This window comes from Scaptodrosophila lebanonensis, unplaced genomic scaffold, assembly GCF_003285725.1.
Source record: "Scaptodrosophila lebanonensis strain 11010-0011.00,11010-0021.00 unplaced genomic scaffold, SlebRS2 tig00000061-arrow-pilon, whole genome shotgun sequence".
NCBI lineage: Eukaryota > Metazoa > Arthropoda > Insecta > Diptera > Drosophilidae > Scaptodrosophila > Scaptodrosophila lebanonensis.
The window spans coordinates 9,779,137-9,801,466 of NW_022060554.1; the positions used below are offsets into that span (position 1 = coordinate 9,779,137).

The 22,330-nt window shown below is 40.8% G+C and overlaps 1 protein-coding gene across 1 annotated transcript; it reads left to right on the forward strand.

Moving 5' to 3' along the window:
- Positions 1–42: 42 nt before the first annotated feature.
- On the forward strand, positions 43–9,757 carry LOC115624938. Its single transcript, XM_030519789.1, has 8 exons — positions 43–159; positions 6,688–7,059; positions 7,115–7,343; positions 7,401–7,618; positions 7,682–7,815; positions 7,874–8,028; positions 9,046–9,287; positions 9,350–9,757. The coding sequence occupies exons 1-8, from the start codon at positions 43–45 to the stop codon at positions 9,755–9,757; spliced, it is 1,875 nt and encodes a 624-aa protein (XP_030375649.1).
- Positions 9,758–22,330: the final 12,573 nt, after the last annotated feature.

The following is a 22,330-nucleotide window of genomic DNA, read 5'->3' on the forward strand; positions in this document are numbered from 1 at the left end:
TACTCCAAAAGGAGGCGTCGTCTGCTCTAAGTGGATAATGATATGTTATCCTTCTCACGCGCACGGTGTGAAATTGTCCTTCTTCAGATACGCAATAGTGGACTTGCGACCGAATTAATAAATAATCAACTTTTCATGGAGTACCTCTATATTATTATTGTAAGTATGTCATGACAAGTAATAATGCGCATTCAACAATTTGTTTTTTGTTGCCTTTTCCTTTATTATTTATATGTATTACTAAAGTGTTTTATTTTCTGTGTTTCGTGTATTCTCTATCGCAGTACCGATACGAATCAATAGTACCTTCTTTGCCAAAAACATACATACATATATGTGTAGCTTTCCAGCGTAACTCGAACTACAAGTGGACAATGCGATTGCTGGAGCAGTAATAAGGAATAAAGGTAACGGAAATTGAACTATTAGTGGCGAGTTTTATACTATATACATACTTATAAATACTTTTCACTTCATGCATATACAGAATTGGCCAAAAGTTTTTACACAGCAGACATTTTTTTAAATTAAATTTTTTAGTTAAACTAAAACTGCTTTTTGTTGTTGAAAGTTAGTCGCGAAAAATAGTGTTTACATTGTTTGATCTATGAAATTCTTCATAAAAATGGAATAACAATCTTAAAGAAAACGAAAATATAAGCAAAAGAATTAACGCCTTTAAGTTGTCTATAAGACTTACACAGCCCTTTTAATGAGTGCCAATATTAAATATTGATGTTACATGTATCGGATGCAGGCAAACAACATTTATGGCCACGATGCGAACCTTTTCGATTATTTGCAACAGCATTATCCAAAAGAATATTTGCAACGAGACAAATTTAATACAATTAAACATATATATTCACCACTAAGCTTTAATTTCGAACTTAACTGCAAGGCTGCACTGTTATCAAATATTTTAACCACGGACCGCCAAAAATGATGATGATTATTTCGTTTTTTGACGAAAACGAGGATTATACAAATGTCCTTCTCTTAGGATGACATCATGGTTTTATTTATTAATTTTAATTATTGTTCTTCCTCTCACAATATAATAATTAATTTGGAGATATACTTTACAACTCAACCAATAATCATTATTTTTGAGCAAAGATTAAAGTCCCTGACTTTAACCGTAAGGTACAATTTTGCATCAATTGCGATAGAAAATACTAAAAATGTTAAATAAAAAAAATACTCCTTAATACCAAAATGTGCCCTTCTAGTATACTTTATTTTAATATAAAATAATAATTTCCTTTATTTATGTGTATACAAAGAAACGAAGAAGTGAAAAATGTTATTTTGATATATTTATTTCTCAACACGCCTTTACAAATATCAGTTGAATTTGTTGTGTGTACACGTGTATGATTTCGTTTATTTATGATCAAATGATCAAACAAAATTTGTTTTATATGAAATTTTCATTATTTTTATTTATATCGGTATCGCTATCATTTGACTTGATCATAAACAATTTGGGAAATTTGAATCAATTAACCTAATTATACATATTTTTAATATATGTTAGCATCTGAGATTTAGGCTGCATACTTATGTTGCTTAATCCCGGCAATAAAATACAAAACCTCTCGGCAGACTATTTTAAAGTAGTTTCGCAAAGGTCCGAATGCACAATTAAGTTTTACAACAAATTAAAAAATGCAAATGTTAAGCTAATCATAATCGTCTTTAATGATCGTTTCTTCTACCTCGTCAGCAGTTCATACCTGCAAAGAGGTTTATATTTCATCTCATACGTGCATGAGGTGCCTCTTATGCAATTGAAATTGTTTTGTAGCCTGGCCTGCCTGGCCTGGCATGGCACGGCACGGCTCGTCAATTTTTAATTTTAGTGCTGTTTAGATTTGTTGCCGCGTTCCCCCGAAATGGGCCAAGACATTGGTGCCAGTTGGTCAAAGTGCGTGTGCGGGTGATCTGAAGTGTGAAAAAAGCCACAAAAAGCAAAACATTGGACAGGTCAGTTTCGGCACTTGCCCGAATTCGGGCACGTCTGACGTCACAGCTAGATTTGCATTTGATTTTCATTGGTCACGCATGCATGCCATATCGCCATAGCAGAGAGGCCCGAAGTCGTACTTCTATCTGTTGATGGTAAGCAGCCGAAGCACCAAGCCGAGCAGCCTTAAGAAGTACCAACAGTTAGACCAGCAGCCACTTCGAATTCGACGCTGTCTTTAGTCTGCAAATGATCGTACAAAGAGTCGGATGTATACGAGTACCGCAGCGCGAAATTGTATTGCTTGCTAGTTGAGGGATATATTGTGGCTTAAAAAGTGGAAAAAGCATGAAAAACTGGAATCTGGGAGCACCAGAAAGCCCTTAGAACTAACTAACTACCGGCATTTGCCAGATTTGAACAATTTTAGCTTGCAATAAAGTAGCTGCTGTGAGTGATAAATAATTTATCTGATCAGGTGAGCCATAAAAATGCAGCGAGAACGCTGCTGATATCCTTGCACGGATATGAAATGATTAAAAAGTCGAAGAACTTATACTTGACATTTCCTACATATGTGTGCTCATATCTAAAATACTCCATATACGTTTATATCTGTGATTCGAAATGTGGGTGTTTGTGTATGTCGCTTGTGCAATAAACGCGCAAAGCGGGTTAAACTAAAATGAACCGTTAACATTTCCAATTAATGTACGATGCGCCAAGCGACTTTGTAAACAAAAGCAACGCGAAAACGGCTCAAGGTCAGGCGGCCACAAAACAATTAAATGTAATTATAACGCAAAAAGCCGCAGCCAACAAAGCAGAAGAAGACCTGGTCGTTGCCGCCACTGAAGAACGCGCCAAAAAAAAAAAAAAAAAAAAAAAAAAACAAAAAAATACAACAACAAAAATATTGAAAGCCGTCCAAGTCAAAAACTGAAAAGCAAATCCAACCGCCACCAACGCCACAGCCGAGTGGCCAAAACTATTGCATAACAGCGCGCGCTCAACGTGTAAAACAAACTACAAGAAGTTTAAGTAATTATAACAGCAATTAAGCAAACGGCGTGCGCTTTGCGTTTGAGTTTACAGCTAAGCGTAAACGTAAACGCAACGAAGCGAACGCAGATGCGGCATTGCAGGGGGGAAAGGGTGGGGGGTGGGGCTGGTTCGCATGTGGGTGGTTTGCAGCAAGGGCAGTGGCAGAGCCGCAACCAACATGCCATTCATTAAAATGTAATTTGGGTTCAAGCACAATGCGAGAGAGAGAGGATACGTACATATAGTACATACTTACAAGTAAGTATGTATGCTTAGGCTGCCTAATTAAACCAACTGTCGTTTTATGCCTTTGACCTTAACGGCTGACAGACGCGCGGCGCCACTCTCCAATGTTCTGCCAGCGGTATGTTGTACGAGTATATGACTGTAGCTGCCTATTTCCGTTCAAAGCACGACATTGATGCTAGTCTTGTTGCTTCTGATGTGTTGCTCATGTCTTGCTTCTTTCTGCATATTGACCACAATTAATTTATGAACCACAAACTTCCTTCCGTCCGCGACGTGTACTTGAGTTTTACGCATTTGGTGTGGCTGATTTATCAGCACAACACTTCAGTGACCACTAGCAAGGTCGTGCGTTGCTACACTGGAAGCCATATACCATATTTATTGGCCCCGCTCCTTCTCCGCTACTCGCCCACCCGAGTACACTCTGCATAATTGCATAACAATTGAAAAAAAAAAAGAGAGAGAGAGAGAGAGAGAGAGAGAGAGAGAGAGGGAGAGTCAGTGACAGAGAGGTAGTGGCAGCTTCGCACGTGAAAGATACGCGTGCGGAATTTCTGCACCACTGACTAAATGCCCGGGAGCAGACTTATGACTTTTCCATGCCTCTTGCAGTCGACACCAGTAGCCGCCCAGACAGCGACGCGCTCAGACTGAACCATGGCGCTTTGGAGATTTGCATTGCCGTTGTTGCTGCTGCTGCTACAGGTGAGTAAGCGACTCGGTGAGTGTGTGTGTGTGTGTGTGTGTGTGTGTGTGTGTGAGTGAGTGAATGAGTGAGTGACTAAGGAGCATCTGCCATTGCCTTTCACCCCAGTCCAAGTTCCAGTCAGAGACCCAGAATGGGACTTCCGCCACATTGGCCACATTGCTCAAGCAAGTTTGTTGCCTAAGTCTTTTGTTTTGGCCAAGAACAATACACGAGCAGTGCACGAGCTCAGCTGGGAGGCAGTCAGACAAAAACTAATCTATTTAACAGTTAAACCGCATTGATAGACAACGGCAACATTCTAAGAATGAACTTCCTCATTACGAGTAGATGACTCTACTCCGCTCCGATCTTCAGCAGTTCGCCTATGCAAGCATGCAACATGAACCGTAACCAATCGTTGGCCAATCGGTGCCCAAGAGATATGCGGCTGCCCTATTGCGTAGCAACTGCCAAGCACTTGTTAGCGTTACCTGCTACGTGTTTGCTGGCGAGTTCAGCCAAATGCCGTCCACCGGAAAACTAGCGTGGCAATGTGGAAAATTATGTTGATGCCGCTGTTGTTGTTGTTGTTGCAGTTTCTGTTGCTGTTGCCGCACTTGTTGTTTTGTATGTGGCTGATGCAGCATTTTTTCGGCTGCGATCATAAAACAAACAACTTAAGACAGAAACTTGCTAGATTCATCATATTGCGCATACGCCACGCGTGCCATTCGCACGCACTCTACAAAAATATGCGTGAAACCGCATAACAATGAACGAATGGATAAAGAACGATTTTTTTAGGCTTACAAATTTGTTTGCAATTGAATGAATTTGTATTCTCTCTACATGAAATGTACAAGAGTATATGTACTTAATTAAACGTTTTCATATCATTATTTCCAAAAAACTAAGCGTCTTCATATCTTTTATCGAAGCATTTACATCGACAGAGTTCCATGAATTAGTCTCCACATCTATAAAATTAAAAATAAAAATAAAAAGAAAATCTAAATCATAAATGACAAAAGTGCGAAATTAAAAATGAAAATAAAAAGAAAACATCAAGCAGATAAAATCAGTTCATAAATTAGAACAAATTGTATTTTAAGTAACAGGATAAGGAAGCCAAATTGTGTTGACAAACGTATTTATTTAACTATTCATTATATTTTTAAGTGTCACATGTATTAGACAATCTAATTAGACAGTCTAATTTACATTAAAAACTTGCAATTGACAAGGACAAGGAGCTGTGGAAGATAACATATTGTACATTATTTTTCTTAACAAAAGGCTGTGTTCACTGTTATTATTGTAGAGCAATGAAGAATACCTAAATTTACAGGTCTAGTGACTTGTTTTTTTTTTTTTTTTTTTTTTTTTTTTGAATAAAAAAAACTGCAGCTCAAATCACATTATATTATTAAAACAATGAAAGTTGCTAAAATGGTTCTTAACCTTTGTAAATATACCAAAGTTTTCAGATAAGTTGATACGGTACGTTAATGCGGTTAAGCCATAGGTAACAAATAATCTTGAAGTTTTTATTTATGCATATATATGTACATATAACATAAGCATGTACGTTATTCATCCATTACATATATCATATTTGTTATCAAGCACATAAAATGTGATAATTCAGGATCATCTTCATTTTTATAGCCTTTACCCAAAGCTTAAAATGGTATACTTGGTTGGCCTGGTTGACCCCACAAAGGATATGTATTCTTGATCAGCATGATAAAACGAGTCGATCTAGCCCTGTCTGTCTGCCTGTTTGTCCCTTTGTCCGTAGGAACACCTGGATCTCAGAGACTATAAGAGTTAGAGACACAAAGCGCTTGTTTTATTTGATTGATTTTAGCCCCCACTTCCTCTCTATGGGGGATTTCCCGATATTCCGTTCGTATGATTGCCTATATCTCAGAGACTATAAGAGCTAGGGACACCAAGTTTTAACAAGAAGTTATAGCCATGTATGTATAAATGAGCAAGCAGTGCCCGCAGCTGTTGTTGTTGTTACTGCTTTGCACAGGCACACGAGACATACACAGCCATACACAGACGCACACAAACACACACATGCACGCAAAATTATTCTACACATATGAATATCAAAGTCGGGAGACCCGACTTTAACTTCTCTACTTATTTTCTACTACACCAACAGTATTAATTGTTTTGAATGATGATGATTCGTGAGGACATACTTTATTATATTTATATGCAGTGTGTGTATATGTTTAAAAAACTTTTTTAATATGCATGTGACACACTTAAACGTCAGAGACACAATTGTTGTAAATATTATTCAAATTATAATACTTTTTTGTTTCAAGTACAAAATAATAGAATTGGAATGAATTGGATATGAAAATATTTTTGTATTCTTTCTGAGTGTATCCATAATTTTTATCAAATTTAAAAGAAACTTAAAAATTTGTTTATTCAATTACAATTACAAATTATTCAATCTACAGTCTATAGAATTTATAAAAATGATCCAATAGAATTCATAGAAATGTAAATAAATAGAGTAGATTATTTATAGAGTATATAGCATGAAATAGTTTGTAGAATTTAGAGCCTTCAGATATATTTCAATAATAAAGGAATTTATAACATTCGCCGAATTAATATACCATATATTTTAGCTATTTATATTTTAAAATAACTCTCATTTTAATTTCTTTTACGAGCCTTGACTTAAATTTTGATTAATTTTGCACAGCAACACGGAGACTGGGCGCGTGGAAACGAGCTAAGCACTGAGTACGCCATAGTGAGCAAATCCGCGGTGGCTACGACAACGGCAGCTCCACCATTGCGTAAGCTCAAGGGCAAGATACAGACCACAACGGCCACACCTAGGATTGGCAGCAATCGCAGCAGTCGCCCGCTGGCGGCTAGTGTGGCAGACGAGCCACAACAGGAGCTTGTGGCACTCTCTTCCAAGTCCTACATATCAGGACCCCCCACGCAACCCTCAAAGATAGCCAAACGCGCAGGTGCACTGGCAGAGGTTAAGCAAAAGAAGTCCTTCAAGGATGTGCGCAATCGCAGCAGTGTGGCCTTGGATCGCAACAAACTACAACATGATGTGGTGAGTGATTATCGAGGCTCTTCAGTCAACTGTTAATTAACATTTCGCTCTCTAGTCTGATCATGTGCCCGAATCCTCGGGTTATGTGCCGCAGCGAATTGGGCAACCTGTTCATCTACCGCCACACTCCGATTACGGATCAACTGGGGTCGATTCAAGTGGGGCACCAAGTGGCAGCGGGAGCTATCATGCCGTACCCTTTGAAGGCAACAAATGGCATGAGGAATATTGGGAGCAAGAGTACGCGGGTCATCAGTACGTGCACAACAGTACTCGCGTGCAACGTAAGTAGTTTGTTCCGGTGCGGAAATTGTTTTTACTGATAACTCATATGGCCGCAGACATCGAGGCGGAATGCCAGGACGACTACATGAAGATTCGTATCGGTTTCAATGGCTCCTTCAGTGGACTGCTCTATTCGGCCGGTTATGCGTACGATCCGGACTGCATGTACATAAATGGGTCTGGACGTGACTACTACGAGTTTTACATTCAACTCAATCGATGTGGCACTCTGGGCAAAAACTCACTGCAGGAGGAAAATCGCAAGAACCCCACGGTGCGTATCGGAAGTCTCGCGTTATAGCGAATTCCCATTTGTAACAAATAATTCCATCGGCAGAATTTTATGTGGAACACAGTCACCGTGCAGTACAATCCGCTTATTGAAGAAGAGTTCGATGAACACTTCAAGGTCACCTGTGAATATGGCTATGATTTCTGGAAGACTGTTACCTTTCCATTTCTGGACGTCGAGTAAATGCTACATGTTCCAATTTTTCTTAGTATCTATTACAGCAATATGTATTTGCAGAGTGGCTACCGGCAACCCCGTAGTATTCACACTAAGTCCTCCGGAGTGCTACATGGAAATTCAGAACGGGTATGGCATTGGTGGTCCCCGTGTCACCGGGCCAGTGCGTGTTGGCGATCCGCTCACACTCATTATCTACATGCGCAGCAAATATGGTGAGCCAGCTAAAATCGACTTAAATACGTTTCATCTAAATCTTCGTAACGATTATTTCGCATATACATAATTAAACAATTTTTCTATTCAATTAAAAATATTCGCTATGCCAATAAAATTTTATTGTTATAGTCTGTAGGCAGGTCAAGTTTGTTTTTTTATTTATTTTGATACACCCCCCCCCCTCCCCACTACCCCACAATTCGTGTTTTTTTTATAACTTCCGTAATTCTTGGAATCAATTTTGGTAGTTAGTGCTTATGTGTCCGTGTGCCAAGTTTCATCATGATAGGTCAATTCTGAAGAAAGTTATAGCCATAAATAAAATCACTGCTCATGCGCTGGCTGCAGCTCTGCCCGCAGCTGTTGAAGTTGTTGCTGTTTTGTTTCAACTTTGTGCTGCATACATACACGCATATAAACACGCATAGACACGACGATGTAAATGTATGCTATTAAAACTGTACATAAACATGTCTTCTATGTATGTATTACATAAATTTTCTTTATTAATTTAAATAATTAATTCAATTATTTTAAATATTTTAATTTTTTCTTAATTTTCCGTTTGTGTGGAGAGTACAGGCTATTTTACTGTCCGGCTTGCTCGACTGTAGCGTTCTCTCTTGTTTTAAAGCTGACAAGCTATAGCTTAAGGTTACGGTTTATAATAAATATTAACATTTAGTTTTTAAACAAATAATTAAACAAATGTATAATTTTTATTAACAGGGGAAAGATTAGAAATTATACTTTTAGATGAGTTACGTGGAAAATATTATTGTCAATTAGAAGAAGAAAGAAGAAGTGGGCAAATAATAAGAAAGTAATAACATATTTACTTGTACAAGTTTAATGTCCATAAAATGCGAATTAATAGGCTTTGAATGTCCCAGGCGAATACAATTTAGTTGCTGTTAATAGAGAGATATTAGCTAATTTGATTTTTCGATAGTTCCGATGAATTTTGAACATATCCTTGCTTCAATAATATCCTTGATTACCTTTTTTCTCAGATGGATTCGATATTGTGGTCAATGATTGTTATGCTCACAATGGAGCCAACAAACGCATTCAGCTCATCGACCAGCACGGCTGTCCGGTGGACGACAAACTTATCTCACGCTTCCGTGGTTCCTGGTCCGATTCGGGAGTGTACGAGACCCAGGTGTATGCATACATGAAAACGTTTCGCTTCACAGGCTCCCCGGCGCTTTATATCGAGTGCGATGTGCGCATGTGCCACGGGCGCTGTCCAGTGAGTGGAGAAGTCATAGAGTCGGAATTTCCCATTAACGATGTCCGATCTTGATTTTACAGAGCCAGCCCTGTCACTGGCGGAATCTCAAAGCGGTCACTAAGCGCGACACATCCAACCTGACAGCCACAAATCTGGCTTTGCCACCTCTGGCCGCGGAAGCTAGCACGAGCAGTACCGGCAGTCCTGCGCAGGCTTCGCTCTCCGAGAACGTGAATCTCTTCCAATCGCTGCGCGTGCTTCAGGAGGGCGAGTCCGATGGCGACGATGTATATGCGCGCCGGCACGAGAAGACGAACGCGCACCAGACGTGTCTGAAGACGTCTACCTTCTCAGCGCTGACTGCCAGCGGCTCAGCGCTTCTCTGCGTGCTTTCAGTCACGCTTTTCATCGCCTGCTCACGTCTGAGGCGGCGCAAAGAGTCTTCACTCTACGACTCTTACATCGGGCACAAGGGGCAAATAGATTGATGCCGGCCAATGAAGACGGATTGGCAGCGGTTGTATATAGTTCTGGCAATACCAACGAAGTTTTGTCTCTAGCGTATGTATTCGTAGCTTTTAGTTCATAGTTCCAGAGTGCGTCAATATCAGCTACAAATCGTACTCGTAGTTCTTCGTTTCGTCTAAGTTTCAATTTAAGTCCGCACGGAGATCAATAAAATGTCTGATGGAAAATTAACATACTTTTAGGAGCAGTTGAAAATTCTTGGTATGCTCTAGGTCCACATAGATCAATAAAACCGAGCACATTCTAGTTTTGTAAGATGTTTGAACCTATTCGTGTCTTTTACTAGGTATTTCATAAATTTATTCTCTATTTTTCTGCTATATTTAGTTTGTATCTCTTTTAATTCGCTCCATGAATAGTTCTTCAGTATTACTTCCGCGCACTTTAGACGAATTCATTATGAAAGAGTAAAATCCTAAAATGTCCTAATTATCTGCAAATTCGATTTGGATGGCAGGAGGTTTGTCTTAAATACAGTCCCATTGGAAGACGCTCACAAGAGGGAATGTTTCAAGAAATAACCTTCACAGCAGCCAATGGAACAATGGTAAAGCTAAAATCCTCGTCATTGAACTTCATATACTCCAGAAGCCCTATATGGTTGCCCATTATTTACTAGAGTATACCAAATGTCAATTTGCATCCATGTATCTGTGGTCGTGCGTCCATCCTCACAGTGCAGATTATTTAGAGTGTTACTCTGGTAAATAGATTTCAAATGTTGTACAAGAACTTTTTTATCATTTGCGGTCATTTCCAAAAACTTTGAAATTATATTATATTAGATCTACTAAAACTTTAGATTATACGTAATTTGAAATGGAAATTAATGTGAAAATTGCCTCAATGTGTAACCACAGTTTTGGCATGGCTTAATTATTCAAATGCAACAAAGTGAATCCATTGTTTAGCGGAAAAGAGGCCGAAGCAGCTGGTTTTGTATTTATAAAACGTTTTGCCGTTACTGCTCCGACTCTTTTAACGGTACTTCTTACCCCTTCCGCATTATGCCTTCAAATTCTATATTTGCTCCAATAATTACAGAATCTTGTATTTTATCTAATATACAATCTGTAAAAGCTTCATTCTCTCCTGGCCCTGACAACATTCCTAGTTGCGCGCTCAAAGAGTGAAGTTCTTCCCTCTGCAAACCGTTGCTTAAGCTTTTTAATCTGTCTCTTGAGAGTGGAATCCAACTGTAGAGGCATTGCTAAGCTTTCTGCCATTCCTAAATTATTTGAAAAAATAATTACTTCCTCTTTACAGCATGATTGTAATCTCCCCTGCTCAGCATGGATTTTTTGAAAATCGGTCAGCAACGACTAATCTACTGGAATTTACATCTTCGATAAATGATGCAAGCTGATGTTAAATATACTGACTTCAGCAAAGCATTTGATTCTGTGAATCACGACCTCCTCCTCTTGAAGCTAACTTGTATGGGATTTCCCTCAGACTTTTTGAAATGGATTTCCTCGTACTTAAAAAATAGGATACTGAAAATTTATATTATTTTATATAAATTATTAAAAACAAAGAAAATGGGATGCTTGCTTTTATCGACTTTTATGCGGAGAAATGCGAACGATTTGGCGACAATTGTGCTTATATTTAGTTCTATTTTACAACTGACTTCAACTTAGGCTTACATGCTAAACTAAGCCTAAGGCGGCGAAAAAAGGGCGCGAGGCGACGTCCGCAAACGGCCGCTCTCGCGCTCTCTTTTCGCCCTAAATTAAAATTCAAATAATTCTCTTAAACTATCTTAATCTAAAGCAGCATCTGCGCCAACACCGGCCCCCTTGGAGGGACATCGTCCTTCAACGGGCAATGGCGCCAGCCGATGAATAGCCCTCCGTAGATTGCCACTACTCGTGGCGACGTCGGCCACCCGCACCTTCCCGTCTGTCCCGGCGTGAGTTGTGGTGACCCTGCCAAGTACCCACTTTTGTGGCGGCACGTTGTCTTCGGCCACCACGACGAGTTGTCCCACGACGACGTTGGGTTCCTCCTGGAACCACTTCGCTCGCACCTGGAGGCTCGAAATGTACTCCCGGGACCATCGCTGCCAAAACCTGTGCTTGAGACACGAGGCATTGCGCCATCGCCTTAAGCAGGTTTGGCTGTCGATGTCCGGGAGCGGTGGAGCTGGAGTCGCCAGAAGAGGCCGTCCGATTAGAAAGTGGCCCGGGGTTAGCGCCTCGCCGTCGCTGGGGTCGGCGCTGAGTGGTCCCAGTGGCCGAGAGTTCAGCACGGCCTCGACGCTCGCCAGGAGTGTTCCGAGCTCTTCTGCGGTCAGGAGCGCATTGCCCACCGTCCGTAGGAACAGGTGCTTTGCAGACTTGACACCTGCCTCCCATAGACCGCCGAAGTGAGGCGCTCTGGGTGGTATGTACGCAAACTCGCATCCTTTTCTTGATGCGAATTCGCGTACGCCTTCCGCCTCCTTTTCCCATCTCGCTCGGAACTCCTGCAGCTTCCTGTCGGCTCCCACGAAGTTCGTCGCGTTGTCGCAGTAAACTTTGCGAGGAACGCCTCTCCTGCCGACGAACCTTTCAAAAGCCAAGAGAAAAGCATCAGTGGTTAGATCTGACACAAGCTCTAAGTGAACCGCTTTCGAGGCAAAACAAACGAAAAGAGCCACGTACGACTTATACGGTGGCTTGCCACGGATGCGGAGCGTTGTGCTTATAGGGCCACAAAAATCAACACCACATACTTCGAACGGGTGGAACGGCTGGAGCCTGTCTGCCGGAAGATTTCCCATTACTTGGGAGGCCAACCGGGGCTTCCATTTGAAGCAGAGGATGCACGAACGTACTGTTCGGCGACACACTTCCTGAGCGTTAACCAGCCAAACTCGCTCACGAAGCAGGCTCACCAGCGATCTAGGGCCAGCATGGCAATTTGACACATGCAAATAAGATACGTAGGATCTTATGAATTGCGACTTTTTAGAAAGCAACAACGGAAACTTGGCTTCATACGGGATAGGAGCATTTAATAATCTTCCCCCCACTCTCAGCAAGGAAAACAAGAAACCGTCTTCTCTAAACTCATGTAGAAATGGACTCAGACGCTGTAAGTTAGCGTTTAGTGTTCTCTTTTTTCGAATCTTGTCAATTTCGTCACCGAACTCATTGTCCTGGATGACTTGAACAATTTTGTTGAATACCAAATTGAGTTCGCTTGGCTTGGCTATAGGATCAAAGGGCTTCGAGACCTTTCTGCACCTTTGTATAAATCGAAAAACCCAAACGAACACCCTCAGCAATTTTGAATGTGACGAGTAGCTTTCGATAACTTCGAGAATATAATTGGCTTGCCGATCTGCGAGTAAAACTACAGCAGACTTACGCATTTCTAGGGCAGCTGAATTTGTAGGCGGCTCGAAGTGAGCATTCACAGGCCAATTTTCTTCCGATTCCATGAGGAAGGGTGGCCCTGTAAACCAAATGGAGCTACGCAACTCGTCTACATTACATCCTCTGGAGACGATGTCTGCTGGGTTGGATTTCGTTGGGACATGTCGCCACGTTGCATTCTCGGACCACTCTTGGATTTGAGAAACCCTGTTTGAAACGAAAACTGACCATGCCGACGGATGCGACTTGATCCAGTGGAGCGTTATTTCCGAGTCAGTCCACATAACTATCTTGTCTATTGGAGAATTAAGCAACGGGCGGACTTGACGAAAAAGATCTGCGAGAAGGTGAGCTGCACACAGCTCAAGACGAGGCAAAGTTTTCGTCTTGAGTGGAGCTACTTTGGATTTTGAGGTCAAAAGTGACACTTTCCAACCATTCGCAGTCGAAACATGAACATAAATACAGGCGCCATAAGCTCGCATTGAGGCATCGGCGAACGCATGTATTTGAATGGGTGACTGCGTATCTGTATGGACGAATCTAGGGACTTGAATACCGCTGAGGTTCAACAAATTCTGCTTAAATGAGTCCCAAACTGTATGAAGATTCTCAGGGATGGATTCGTCCCAATCTAGTTTTTGTAGCCACAAATCTTGCAGCAACATTTTTGCTTTGGTGATCAGCGGGCAAAGAAGGCCCAGAGGATCGAAAAGCCTGGCAGTCACCGATAATATGTTCCGTTTTGTCGAGCGGAGATCTAGGAAGGAATTTTCCAACTGGAACTGAAATACATCTTCCTTCGGCAACCACATAACGCCGAGCGTTTTGGTTGGGTCTGAGTCGACTGTGGCTACTGGAATAACTGTGCTATCAAATGCGGACAGTTCCGAGCAGTTCGAAAACCACTTTGCCAATTCGAAGCCTGCACTTTGAAGAACGTGCGACACTTCTGCTCGAAGCTTTTTTAGCTGTTCAACGCTTTCAGCACCAGTTAACATATCGTCGACATAAAAGTCGCTCCGAATAACTTCAGCAGCTGTTGGATGTGAGGAACGGACCATTTCACTCAGCCTTGTTAAACACCGCACCGCCAAGAACGGAGCTGGCGACGTGCCATACGTTACAGTGTTCAACCTGAAGATTTTCAAAGACTCAGACGGATCTCTTCGCCACACTATGAGCTGATAGTTTCTATCTGCTTCGTGCACCATCACCTGACGGTACATTTTTTTAATGTCTGCCGCTAAGGCGAACTTTCGCAAACGAAAACGAAGCAGCGTAGAATAAAGCTCCTCCTGAATTGTTGGACCGACCATTAAGGTATCATTCAACGCAATCTGAGTGGACGTGCGGCAAGAGGCATCGAAAACGACACGCAACTTGGTCGACGTGCTTTGAGGCCGCAGAACACACTGATGCGGAATAAAATAGTGTGGAGTATCTGGAATTTTGTTGTCCGTTGAGGACATGTGACCGAGCGAAACATACTCGTCCATAAATTCCAGATACATGCTTTTCATTTGAGGGTCTTTTGACAACCTCCTTTCAAGCGACAAAAAACGACGTTTCGCAATTTCATACGACGAGCCAAGATTTTTTGGGTCAGATTTAAAAGGTAACCGTACCTGAAATCGACCAGACGACAAGATTTTTGTATTATCAACAAAGTGTTGTTCACAAAGCTGTTGCTCAGGTGAGAGAACTTTCGAATTATTAGGCAAGTCCTCAATGGACCAAAACTTTTGTATCGTTGAGTCTATCGAAAGTAATTGTTCTTCTTGGCAACTTAAATTCACTGCTCCTTCTATACTCGTTGTAGGTTGAGTAGAGCATCTGCCTGACACTATCCAGCCGAGAAGCGTTTTTTGTAATGTGGGAGACTCAGGGCCTTGCTTTATTTGGCCCACCGACAATAAGTCGAAGAATGACTCTGCTCCAATTAGCATATCAATTTTTTGCGGCTTATGGAATTGAGGATCGGCCAATTGAATATTTTTGGGGACCCTCCACCCGCTGGTGTTCACCGCTTGATCGGGATGATAACCAGAAATCGATCCCAAGATCCAAAAATCTGCGGAAAACTCGCTACAATTGACACGCGACTTCACCACTGTATGAATTCTTTTCTTGGCACGCGCATTGGTGTCTCCAATGCCACGCAAGACCATACACGTATCCTCTCGTCTGAGCTGTAGCTTTTGAGCTAGATCCTCAGTCACAAAGTTGACTTGTGACCCAGAATCTAACAATGCTCTTGCTAAAACGAAATCGCCACTTTTCGTTTTAACGCTCACGACTGCTGTTGCAAGAACCACTCTATCCGAAGCAGTCGCATGCATGGCATGCGAAGTGGAAGAGCTATCTTGAAGATGTGGTGGCTGAGAGGGTGGTGGTAACGCAAGATTTGTGCTAGCAGTATAAATATGTAGCAGTGTGTGATGAGAACGTTGGCACACGCTACATTTCTTTGCCTTACACTTCGCTACTGTGTGGCCTCGTCGGAGACAGTTTATGCACAAAGGCGCACCTTTAGCGAAGTCAAACCTTTGCTGTACTGACAAGGCAATATATGCCTGGCAATTGCCAATCGAATGGTCAGCTAAATTGCAAAATTGACAAAGGTTATTCTGTTCGTTTTTGGCAGCAACGAACGAATGATTTATCCTGCTAGCATTTTTTACTTTTTGAGTCTGAGTGTTATTGTTCGACTGGCTGCCCTTCGCTTGAGCTTTACTAGCTTCTTCAGCAACAATATGCTGGTAGCGTCTGTTAAGTGCAGTCTCACAATCTCGCCATAGTGGGAGCGTTGTGTAGTCGAGCTGCTCTTCCCACTTCTTTTTTGTGGTAGGATCGACTTTGCCCATAACTAAATAAATTAAAATGGCATTAGCGATTTTCTTGTCGTCACCAATTGACAGAAGTGAGTCATAGGTGGCCGACACTGTGTCGATCAGGCTTCTCAAAGCTGACGCAGATGGCTGGGAAATCTTTTGCAGATTGAAAAGTGTCGATATGTTATCGAAAAATATTAGGCAGTCATTATCGTACACCCGCTTTAGACTTTCAAGGGCTTTGCTATAATTGTCTTCCGTCACTTGGAAGGCGCGAACTGTGCCTAAAGCGTCACCAGCCAAACATGATATTAAGTGATTGAATTTTTCAATATCATGCAGTGTGTCATCATTGTGAACAAAAGTTTCAAAAAGACTCATGAAATTTTTAAATTCAGAATGCTTGCCGCTAAAAGTTGGAAGAGCGACCGCTGGCAATCGACACCTTGGCTTTTTTGAAGTAGGCGGTGCAATACCGTTTGCCGAACTTGAATTGTCGATGCTTTTTCTTCTTAGTTTTTCCAGCTGGCCTTTTAATAAGGATTTGGTCATAATGCAAGTTTCTTCCAACTCTTCACGGTAGTCATCTTCTGTATCTTTTGCTTCAATTTTGCTTTGCAATATATTTGCAGTTTCTATATGAGTTGTTAGAAGCTCTAACCTGCATTCTAACTCGATTGGCTCTAACGAAATCGAGCCTTCTTTTAATTGCCGTTGCATACGACATATACTCCTCATACAGCCCTCGCGCTTCCTTTTAAGTTCTTCGATCAAGTCCTTACTCATATTGATTTAAGGTTTTAAACTTTGATCGAACGAAAATTGTCGAGTGACAAACGAGAAATCGAAAATAATATGCTGTTCTCAGCAAGTGTAGGGGAGCGCAACAGATGGTCGTCTAGCAGTGCGAACGAAAACGAGAAGAACTGCAGTTGACTGACCGTCGAAGGCAATACTTTGGAAGCAGCAGCGAAAGTGGCGACAAACGAAAAGAATAATTCTAATACAAATGCCTTGTGTGCGTTAGCAGAACAGCTAATTCTTATGCATGTATTATGCGAAGCGCAGGCAAACAAAAAATGCAGCAGCTTAAGCGCGAACACGACAGCAATGTATTAGCTATGTTATGTATGCGAGTATGTCGGTATATATTTACATATGTAATAACGACAACGGCGAATTTGATGAGAACAACGAGAGCAAGCAACAAACGAAAACTGCCGACGGTTGGCTGAGATTGACGTGGGGGGGATGCCGTATGTAAAAGTGGCTATGTATATTTATGTATGTATGTATGTATAATAAAATCAAACGACAATAAATTGGCACATTAAATAATTGCCTATAGCGGTTCACTTTTATTTAATATTAGTACGACATGCGATTTATATTTGTGTTAATTATGCTCAACTATCTACCGTATTATATTATGGTCACGTATGTGCCAAAGGTTGAAAGTTGAAGGCCGAAATAAGCAATTCGCTGGTTAAATTCCACTTTCAAACTTTAGCACAGTACCTGTGAAGTCGACTTTGGCTCAGGAACTTCCCTTTGGTCGACTTGACTCATCCTCCAATAATCCAGTTGACGTGACAGCAACACACACACTCCCCAGTGCAGCAACAACAACACGACCGACGCGGTTCCGCACAAATTAAAGTTTTTAATTTAAAAAAAACAAGCAAGTCCCTGCTCGGGCGCCAATGAAAATTTATATTATTTTATATAAATTATTAAAAACAAAGAAAATGGGATGCTTGCTTTTATCGACTTTTATGCGGAGAAATGCGAACGATTTGGCGACAATTGTGCTTATATTTAGTTCTATTTTACAACTGACTTCAACTTAGGCTTACATGCTAAACTAAGCCTAAGGCGGCGAAAAAAGGGCGCGAGGCGACGTCCGCAAACGGCCGCTCTCGCGCTCTCTTTTCGCCCTAAATTAAAATTCAAATAATTCTCTTAAACTATCTTAATCTAAAGCAGCATCTGCGCCAACAGATACAGAAGGTACTACTCAGGTCGAATACTTCTAAACCTGTTCTCCTAACTTCTGGTGTACCTCAAGGTAGTCATATTGGCCCCCTATTATTCACTCTATTTATTAATGACCATCCGTCTATCCTGCTGCATTCTCGTATACTAATGTAAGCCGATGATGTGAAGCTAATTTTTTCGTATAAAGATCCTCTTTATCAAATTGAATTTCAATCTTCACATATCCACTATCGTTAACAAAGCTAAGGGTGTTCTTGGTTTTATTAAACGATGGTCCAGAGAATTTAACGACCCCTACACCACCAAGTTACTGTACAGTTCTCTAGTACGGCCAGTGCTAGAATACTGATCATGTGTTTGGTGGCCAACAAGGAACTTTCTGCCTCTTCAACTTAACAGATGCACTAGTGATTACGCCATGGACAATCCTTTTCGTCTCTTATGCGCTAATTATAATACTTTTTACTTTTTAACCTCAAGTGAACTTTCTCCCCTCACTAAAATCTTCTATTTTCAGCTACCTCCGGCAGAATCACTGATCACTACTGCTGTAGTAGGGGCATAGCTTGCCGGACGGGCTAATAAATTTTCCCCCAACGGATCAGTGATTCTTCAGCTTTAATTTGTAATTAATTTTTTATTTCTTTAGTTTTATTTAGTTTGAGTTCTCTATTGTATTGATTTTCTTTTTATGTACATCGACTGCATTGTTTGTCGATGAAAAATAAAATAATCAAAATATTGTCTCTGGTCAGCAAAGGCACCATGGCTGGTACTGCAGGGTAAGCTGTGTGAATACAAGTATAGGAAGTATACCTTTAGGCTTGCATTAAAAAGCAAATGCTTGAACTTAAGTGGTGTGGCACTTCGATTTATTTGCTTATGCAGTGGCACGCTGTGGTCACATGAGGAAGCAGTCTCTTCCTCATGGGTGGGTATGTTTACAGCTAAATGATGCCTAGCCAGAGTTACTTATAGCCCGTCTATATCTATTGTTGTCTGGCATATGCTCGTACGAGTCGCCGACATAACGTGTTAGATTTATTGACTTTGCCTCTTCGGTCGTGCGCTTTGCCGCATGATTTTCTAAGCTGACGCTTCGATACTGTTGTTGCTATTATTGCTGTTGTTGCTCGGCGAGTTTGACATAAATTTTGAGAGCTGCGGTGCGCCGCATACGGTGCCCCAAAACCCAACAGCTCGCCCCGCTGGCCTAGAAGCCTACTCAAAAGTGTTGCTAATATGGTTGAGGACTTTTTATGTTGCCCAACTCGCAACTGCCAAAGTGTTTTTATTGTTGTTGTACTGCTGCTAATTGTGCAACTTTCGGCTGCTGCTGCTGCTGCTGCCCCAAGTTGCTCATTTCACGTTTGTGAGTTTATATTAATTTTATTTGCATGTTTTTTGCTGTTGTCGCTTCTGCAGTTGAGTTTTTGTTCAGTTTTCACGCCGCATTGTCGAAACTTTTTGGCATATGCGAAACGTTTTGCACAAGAATCATTGGTGTAAAAATTAACACGAAATCATTCGGTTTTCCACATTAGCTCACATACACATACATACATATATTCGCCCAACGAGCATACACATACAAGTACATACGAGTATGGGTTCAGCCAAAGAGCCGCGTGCCCAATTGCCATGGCTAATTAATTTATTTAGCCATGCTGATTGGTTTAATGTGCGCAACAAGCACTTTGAGAAAGAGACAATCGGAACGTTAACAACAACAACAACAACAACAACAATAGCAACAAACATTAAAGCCTGCCATGTTTTATCGTATCGTATTACATTTGAATGTTTTGTCTTCCCACAGCACATTAGCATACAATGTATCATGCGAATTATATACATATTTATGATTAATTGCAGCTCTAATGCGAATATAAAGACAAATACCTGCTTATCATTTGACTGAGATGGAAAAATGCCAGAGTCACAGGCTTACAGATATCGAAAAAACACCAACAAAGTAATGTTTAAGTTTCATTTCTTTGGCGTACAACCTATTTTAATCTCAGTTTACAATTCTCCATCAAATAATGTAGAGGTGTCAATAGATTTAAAATTATTCTACAGTGGTACTTTCTTGTAAAACAAGTATTAGTGGAACTTGACACAGAAAGCTATGCGTAAAAATCTCTAATATAAGTTTATACCCTGCAGCCAATATATCTCCAAGGAACGACGAACTCAAAAAATATTGAGAGTGGTAGAGATCGGAAAGCTAAGTCCCTTAACCAAATAAATAAAAGAACAGTTTATTATTATTTGCTCCATATCGGATTGGTAAGTAATACATAGGTCAGTCGTCTTTAATTCTCCGAAGCACGACGATCCAAAATCATTAAGAGTGGTAGAGATCGGAAAGCTAAGTCCCTTAGCTTAATAAATAAACGACCAGTCTATTATTCGCTCCATATCGGGTTGGTACGTAATACATATGTAGGTCAGTTGTCTTTAATTCTAAAATAAATTATGAACTTTGGCGTCGCAGGTGAGTGTTTTGATTGAGCAAAATAATAACTGAAGAAAGGACTTGTCATGTCATGTCATGTCTGATTGTTCTTCGTCCCTGTTGACAATGCGTTTTAAAGAAAAAATTGATAGTAACAGAACAGTAAGATACCAGTATACAAGTATATGTAGATCGCATAGCGTAAGATCGCAGAGGAATTCAGTTATTGTCGAAAACACAGTGAGATATATAACTTGAGCGCACAGATATCTTGATAGTTCGTTTTTAATAATTTTCCTTTTTCTTATTCAATTCAAATGCAAGTCGAAAAACAAATACATTGGGTCGAATTATTCAAATTTGTTTCATAATGAACTTAATCTCATGTAAATCACAAACTTATTGTTACCGTATTACTTTCTTATGGAAACCGAGATATTCATAAGGCAGACAACGCATTACTCTTCATATTGTCTGTTGGCTAAAGTGTCACAAAAATAATAACTTTCGATTGTTTCTTCTGAACAACAAACAAACCAGCAGCTGCTGGTCCACAGCGGGGAATTCCAGTGTTTGTAAATTGAGTTGGCAACCATTAGGCATGCATAGCCGCACGCTTCGAGCGTAACGCTTAGGGCATAACCGTTTAACCACACCCTGCACATCCAGCCCTACCCAAAGGTGTCGCCCTGGGACCACCGCGAACTTTTTGGGCCAAGCACCACCACTGACACGTATACGTGCTGCCGGAGCAGAGCAGTTGGCCTTGAAACCGAAGATGATGAAGATGAAGATGCAGATGACAATTATTACGATGAGTGTGCCCAAAAGTGTTTCAATTAAATGCAGTCGAAGCACACATAATTAAATAAAAATTTATTAAGATACAATACAATTAACTTTATGCATTTGTGTAATTTGCGTTGGCGTTTCGTTTTGGTTTGGTTTGCTTTTGTTGCGCTTGTGTTGCCGCACGTTTCCAGTAATTCGGTGACACCAAAATGACACCTTGCAGAAGCAGTGGCAGCGGCATCAACAACAACAACAACAACAACAACAACAGCAAAAAGACCAGATTAACAGCATCTATTGAGTTTTTATTCATAGAGGCGACCTTAGCAATGTTTTTGCTGCCGCCATTGCTGCCACATGTCTCATAACTTTTTTATACGGCCGCACGTTCGTGGCCTGAGTCTTTCGTTTCGTTTGCCAGTGCGATTGTTTAACTCTGGCTCTGTCGCATTGTATTGCGCTGTCATAGACACATACGTATGAACATACATATGAAAATCATCATCACCAACAACAGCCACAGCTATAGCCAGCAACATCAACAATGCTAAAATATGCTTTCATTACCAAACGTCTTGGGCTCATATTGGATAATGCACACACTGTGTTTATCTATGAGTTGTTCATCGATGTGTGCGCCTTGTGCGAATTTTTAACTGTTTGTGTCACCCAGACCATACAGACGACTGTCTGCCATTTGGCCACCCGCCATTGTTCTTGGGAAACTCCATACTTACTGCAGTGCATCAAATTAATGGACAAGCAACAAGCACGGAAGTTACCCACAAATTCAAATTACAAAGCCAATTCATTTCAGCTTCCAATAGCAGCAGCGGAAAAATCACCGCTAAACGCCAGTAGCTGTAAGAAAACGCATTTCTACAGAATAATTTTTGATCTCCCTGATTTGTAGAGCAAGCATCACTTCCTTTTACCTAAAATGTAGGATGTTTTGAATTTTTTTTTTTTTTTTTTTTGTATTTAAAGGGCGAATTTCTAAATGGTTATGCGATTTCAGGACTTTTTTTCTGTTTTTATAAAACTTTACATTACTCATGTATGTCGTATCAATTGTCTATGTAT

What these genes read in the sequence shown, in the direction of transcription:
- LOC115624938 (XM_030519789.1), top strand. Translation starts at nt 43, where the DNA reads ATGTTATCCTTCTCACGCGCACGGTGTGAAATTGTCCTTCTTCAGATA. An exon ending in AGTACCTCTATATTATTATT is followed by an intron (nt 160 to 6,687) that starts GTAAGTATGTCA and finishes AATTTTGCACAG; the next exon opens with CAACACGGAGACTGGGCGCG. An exon ending in ACAAACTACAACATGATGTG is followed by an intron (nt 7,060 to 7,114) that starts GTGAGTGATTAT and finishes TTCGCTCTCTAG; the next exon opens with TCTGATCATGTGCCCGAATC.